Source organism: Emiliania huxleyi (assembly GCF_000372725.1).
Source record: "Emiliania huxleyi CCMP1516 unplaced genomic scaffold EMIHUscaffold_637, whole genome shotgun sequence".
Classification (NCBI taxonomy): Eukaryota; Haptophyta; order Isochrysidales; family Noelaerhabdaceae; genus Emiliania; species Emiliania huxleyi.
Genome location: NW_005197223.1, coordinates 29,615 through 35,260, shown reverse-complemented (window position 1 = coordinate 35,260; position 5,646 = coordinate 29,615). Strand labels below are relative to the sequence as shown.

General features: G+C 61.5%; 2 protein-coding genes across 2 annotated transcripts; one reads left to right on the top strand and one right to left on the bottom strand.

The window, feature by feature from the left end:
* EMIHUDRAFT_446154 (hypothetical protein) lies at positions 1-815 on the bottom strand. Its single transcript, XM_005763365.1, has 2 exons — positions 592-815; positions 1-530 (listed from the first exon to the last, which is right to left on the bottom strand). Exons 1-2 carry the CDS (start codon positions 791-793, stop codon positions 424-426), a joined length of 309 nt encoding a protein of 102 aa, XP_005763422.1. The 5' UTR covers positions 794-815; the 3' UTR covers positions 1-423.
* Positions 816-2,637: 1,822 nt separating this feature from the next.
* Positions 2,638-3,317, top strand: EMIHUDRAFT_446151 (hypothetical protein). Its single transcript, XM_005763364.1, has 3 exons — positions 2,638-2,678; positions 2,772-2,939; positions 2,977-3,317. Exons 1-3 carry the CDS (start codon positions 2,652-2,654, stop codon positions 3,145-3,147), a joined length of 366 nt encoding a protein of 121 aa, XP_005763421.1. The 5' UTR covers positions 2,638-2,651; the 3' UTR covers positions 3,148-3,317.
* The last annotated feature ends 2,329 nt before the right edge of the window (positions 3,318-5,646 follow it).

The following is a 5,646-nucleotide window of genomic DNA, read 5'->3' as shown; positions in this document are numbered from 1 at the left end:
CATGACCTGTATACAAATATATACGTCTCTCTTGAAGTTTTCTCGGATCTCGCCCCCTTCTTTGTGTGATTGTCATTGTGGATTGCGTGTGGTACTACTCTAATCAGTTATCATGCTAACCTCGACCACCCTCCGTCCACCCCATCTCCCCCCACATCAGACATACACTAACACACACGCCCTTTTTGTGTGCGGGGCGACTAGACACTAGTTCATCTCGTCCAACCCATGCTGCATGTCTAGCTGCATGCACGTCCCTCATATCAGAGTCTCTCTCTCTCTCTATCTCTCAGCACGGACAATCTCTCACTGTGACAATCACCCCCCAGTACCAGGACCAGTACGATCGAGTCCCACAAACCAGACCCCTGCGCCGGCCTCGTACCACACACGAATCGGCTCTACGTGCAGGCGCCGCGTGGGTCAGAGGAAGAAGCCGGGGACCTCGCGATCCGTCGACGCCCGGCGCAGAGGGCTCGCCAGTCCTGCCTGCTTGAAGAAGTGCTTGCGCTCCGATGGAGAGAGGCAGCCTGCGTTGGGGAGGGGCGTTAAGGCGCGCTCGGCACCAATCGGCTGAGGCCAACGGCTCACCCTCTGACGATTCGATCTGGCCGCCGCGGCCGAGAATCACAAACGCGCTCGTGGACGGCGTAGGCGTCGTCGGCGAAGGCGGTTCGTCCACAAGAATGAACTGTTCCTCGTGAGAGTTGTTCGAGACGATCAGCTCATTCGTGCGGGAGAGGCTGGGCATTGTAAAGTCGGTGCTGTGGGAGCGTGGCCGCATCGTCGACATTGGGAGCGGCTGCAGACTTGGGTGAGTGCGAGTGTCGTTAACCCAAACCGAAAGAAGAAATTCGGCGAAAAAGAAAAACGCACGTGAAAACGAACCTGGCCTAGCACAGACAGAAGAGAACGACGCGACAGAGGAGGAAATGACAAGGGAGAGAACGACGAGAGTGGGACGACCGCGAGGTGGCATGAAGGCTGCAGCGAGAAGCGGCGAGAGACTGCGAAGAGAGATAGGAAGAGGCAGACTCCCTAGGGTGGGCGACGGCTAGCGCATCACACACACCTCTCCTTAAAATCCCTGTGTGGTGGCGGCGTGCCGTCCTCCCATCCCTCCCTTGGGTTGTCTGTTTTCTTTCTTTTTTAGCTAGTGCTAGTGCTAGAGTGGGAGATGTTTGTGCATACGGTCTGTCTCTACAATATACAAACACGGCGGCTTCTCGCCCACCGCCGTTCTCAATCAAGCTGCGCCGCCTCGCGCGCAAAGTCGCGCGCGGCAGCGTTGACCGCACGGCCTACTCGCCCAAGTACTCGCTCTCTTTTATGTCCCACCATGCAGAGCGCATCTCTCTCTCTGTTGTGCGAGGCGTGAACCGCGCCATTCGCTCTCACCTGGCAACCCTGTCTGCACGTCTCGCGCGCGCGTGAACAGGGCTCCAGGCCCCAAATGACGCGTGAGTGTTAGATTTGTTTGGTATTGCTAAAACTCTCTCTCTCACACAATATACTCACTGACACTCCACCTCCCAGAGCTCGTCCCGGTCCGCCACGGCCATCCTTGGCCTCCGGAGGGCCCCCGGCCGCGGCGCGGTGCGGCGGCGTCACAAATCTCAACAAAAGCGCCATTCGCTCTCACCTGGCAACCCTGTCTGCACGTCTCGCGCGCGCGTGAACAGGGCTCCAGGAATGACGTTGTTTTTTTTGTTTGGTATTGGGTATTGGGTAAAATCTCAAATCTCTCAAATCCGACCACAGAGCACCGGGACGCGGTTGGGCGAGGCTGAGGTCCAACTACGCGTATGCATTGCCCATCCAGGGCTATCACCTGGACCCATCAACAGGCGCCTGCCACCCGGGCGGCGCCGTGGTGTTGTTCACACCTGCCCAAGCATTCATGCAGCACATGCAGTACCGGGTAGCGGCGTGCGAGGCGTCGAGTCGATCGGCGTCCCAGCCGTCGGGACGCGCGCGCGTATAGCGCGGCGCGTGCCACGATGATCTCCGCCCACAAACGCAATGGGATCGTAAGCTGCAGGCTGGACAGCTGTGTGACCGTAAGCCTGCTCGCCGCGGCCGGCGTCGCCGCTTTGACGCTCCATGCTGCCGGTGGCGCCGGCGACTTCAACGCTCTCGCGGTTGCATCGCCTGCTGTCAACCAGCTCGGCGAAGCGATGCACTTGCCTTGGCGGCTCTCGTGCAAGATGCAGCCGTTCGGGGTCGCAGATACGTGGTGGCTGTTTGATCTCTTTGCCTGGGGCTCGTGTGCCTCGGCCAGTGCTGGCTCATGCCCGCTCATGACGGCGAGCAGCAAAGCATGTGCTGGGAGTGCCACCCTCTACATTTATCCGACGTGTGCTCATTCTCTCCGCGGACGCTTTCCCTACGGTACGCACGAGTCGAAGGGGGACGCGTACTGTGCACAGGTCCTCCAACCGGGCAGCTTTGCCGACTCGCAGCGATTCTACCGCCTCGACGGTGGCATACCAACGCACCTCGTTGGCAGCCTCCACGTCCAGTTCCCGCACCAAGTCGACGACGTGCCGGTGCGCTACCGCGTGGAGGTCGACGCGGCCGCATCAGACGCCTCTCCGCTCCTCGCCGTCTGGTACAACAACGACTCCTCCTTTTACCGGCGGTATGCCGATATGGTCCATGGCGGCTGGTCAGCCGAGGTGCCATCGTATCGAGCAGATAGCTTCGCTGACGTCTCACCCACTACTCCCCACTCGATCATCCGATGTCCCCTCCGGTGTTCCCTTGCGTAGGACACGGCGTACTGCGCCGCAGAGCTGCCCTCGACACTGGCGCGGGGCGGGTTCGTGCTGCAGGCGGGCTCGCCCGGCGTCCCATACGACGCCCACGCAGTGGTGGACCCGTCGCACGGCCTGCCGTCGGCGCTCTGGGAGCGAAGGCTCTTCTTCGGCCGCGAGCCTGTGCAGTGCGCCACTTCACGCGTTTGGTTGTGAACAGGAGCGCGAGCTCTCCGTGGGCGGTGCAGCCGAGATGAGCATCGGCAGAGCGCCGAGCGGGTGGTCGTGCCAGCAGACCGTCGGCCTCGCGGTGAGCGGGGCTTGCCACCTCACTATTCGAAGGGAGCGGTGTTCAGACCCTCACGGTGCGTCGCGCGAACCAGTGGCGTGACGCTCTGAACGGAAGTCGGCCGCGTAGCCGGCTAGCTGGCCAACTTGATTGCTTGGGCGGATCGGCTACTCACCTCTCACGCGAATTTCAGAGAATTTTCGCACCGATGGTTCTTGCTCCCCATCGAGCTGTTCTTGGATCTTGCCAGAAGGAGGCTATTCCTGTTTTTCGCAAGGCTAAATGTGGGCCCGCGTGGGGCGTCTCTCGGCGTCTCAGCGGCTTGGAGTTGGAGCCTTGGTTTGGACCACCCCTCTCCCGGCCGCCCACCCGCCCTCCCCCTCCCCTCCCCGCGCCCGCCCCAACCCAGGGGTCGCAAAGTCTAAGTGCTAAAAGAAAGAAACAAAAACGGCGCGCCGGGAGGGATGGGAGGACGGCACGCCGCCACCACACACACAGGGATTAGAAAGAGAGGAGTAGGCTTGGACGTTGGAGCAACTTGGAATGCAGTCGGCAGCCTCACACCCAGAGCGCAGAGGGCCGGGGAGCTAAGAAGCGCCTCTGGGGGGGCGCGGGGGCCCTAGAGGGTATCCATGCGGGGGGGCGATGGGGTCCCATGGCCCGCCGCAGGCGCCGATTTTTTCGGTTTTTTTGCGCGATTTTTCACTTTTTCATGGGAATTCGGCGTACTTGCGGCCATGCTATCACGCCTTGCGACAGCCTGTCGGCGCTGCTGACCGTGCCATGCTGCACAATTGATCACCTGCATAGCTCGCGGCCTTAGTATCAAGCATTCAGTGACGACCTGATCGTACGGCCAGTCGGAAGGTGTCCTTCCAACGTGTGCACGCTTCTGACGCAATGCGCGTCGCCTCGGATTGGCTGCTGGCACTCTCGAGGCTATGCCTACACAGCCTCGCGCGCAGGGCAGTCAAGAGGGACCACGCACCTTCTCAGGACAGCACCAGTGCCTCTCTCTTGGACCGGCAAACGTGGTGGTCTCGTGTTACCAATGTGGGACCAGTGCGGCATCGCGCCATCGACAGCTCTGAACTGCGCCTCACCACTGACCGGGAAGGCCGCCAAGTGGGCCAGCACCGGTCGCACATTGTGGCAGCAGTCAGCAGTGCATGTCTGATAGCTAGAGCAGCAGCGTCAGGGTCTCGCAGGGTCGGATCGTGTCAAGCCTCTCGCCCGGCCGGCCGTGTGCAGACGTCGGCCTGTCTGCTGTCTGGAGTGATCTGTCGGCGGTCAGTACGACCAATCAGGTCGGAGTTTTCTGATGGTTGGAGGGTCTATCTGTATGTACTCCTCGAGTTCTCTCCAAATCTGCCCTCTACTTAACCGTACTTAATCGGGAAGTTGGTGCTAACGGAGACTAACGGAGCCGGAGCCCCATTTCCGTACTGCTGCGCGGCGCACGGTGCCTCCGGGGGGCCCCGCGCCCCCCCAGGGAGAAGCGCACCCAGCGGGCCGGACGAACGGGATCTTGGAGCGGGTTACGGGCTAGAGAGCCCTAGCCTCCCTGGGGGGGTGCGCGTTCGCAGGGAAGGGGCCATAAAGTAAACACGCGTCTCCGAGGGTTTATAGTACCGCGCGCTGGGTTTCCCCTACCTAGCACGTAGCAGCAGAGTAACGCCCCCTCTACTCGGAGCTAGTAAACACCCGACATGGGCTCGCGACGAGAAAGAAAGAAATAAACGAGTAACGCAAGGGAGGGATGGGAGGACGGCACGCCGCCACCACACAGGAAAGAAAGAAAGAAAGAAAACACACAACCCAAGGGAGGGATGGGCCACCACACAGGGATTTTAGTCTCGCCCGACGGACTTTTCTTTGTTTTGTGAGCGCCGTGTGAGGCAGCGCGCGCCGCACCACCCGCACCAATCCCCATGGCATCCTCCAGCGTGGCTCGGTCCAACACCATCCAGACGGTGCGGGACTACGTCACGCGGATGTGCACCGACGTGCCCGGCATGAAGGTTCTCGTGATGGACGCAGAGACGACCGGCGTCGTATCGATGGTGTTTACGCAGACGCAGGTCCTGCAGCACGAGGTCTTCATGACCGACACGATCGAGCGGCAGGCGGGAGAGAAGATGCCCCATCTCAAGGCGTGCTACTTTGTGCGGCCGACCGCCGAGAACCTGCGCCGCATCCAGTCGGAGCTGCGCGAGCCTCGGTTTGGCGAGTACCACCTCTTCTTCTCAAACACGACGCGCGACGGGATGATCCAGCAGCTGGCGGAGGCGGACGAGCACGAGGTGGTGCAGCAGGTGCACGAGTACTTCGCCGACTACCTCCCCGTCACCCCCGACCTCTTCCACCTCAACGTCGGCTCGATCGCCGGCCTGTCTGGCAGCGTGTGGGAGCAGGCCGTCTTCGACCGGCTGCACCAGGGCGTGTGCTCGCTGCTGCTCTCGCTCAAGAAGCGGCCGCAGATCCGCTACCAGCGCAGCTCCGAGGTCGCCCAGCGGGTCGCCGAGACCGTCCTCGGCACAATGGACGCGGACCCGGACCTGTTTGCGTTCCGGCGGCCGGATGTGCCGCCGCTGCTGCTGA

Coding starts and splice junctions, on each gene's coding strand:
- EMIHUDRAFT_446154 (XM_005763365.1), bottom strand. CDS start 793: ATGTCGACGATGCGGCCACGCTCCCACAGCACCGACTTTACAATGCCC. Junction 531..591: donor CCAGATCGAATCGTCAGAGG/GTGAGCCGTTGG, acceptor TCCCCAACGCAG/GCTGCCTCTCTCCATCGGAG.
- EMIHUDRAFT_446151 (XM_005763364.1), top strand. CDS start 2,652: ATGGTCCATGGCGGCTGGTCAGCCGAG. Junction 2,679..2,771: donor ATGGCGGCTGGTCAGCCGAG/GTGCCATCGTAT, acceptor TCCCTTGCGTAG/GACACGGCGTACTGCGCCGC. Junction 2,940..2,976: donor TCTTCTTCGGCCGCGAGCCT/GTGCAGTGCGCC, acceptor GGTTGTGAACAG/GAGCGCGAGCTCTCCGTGGG.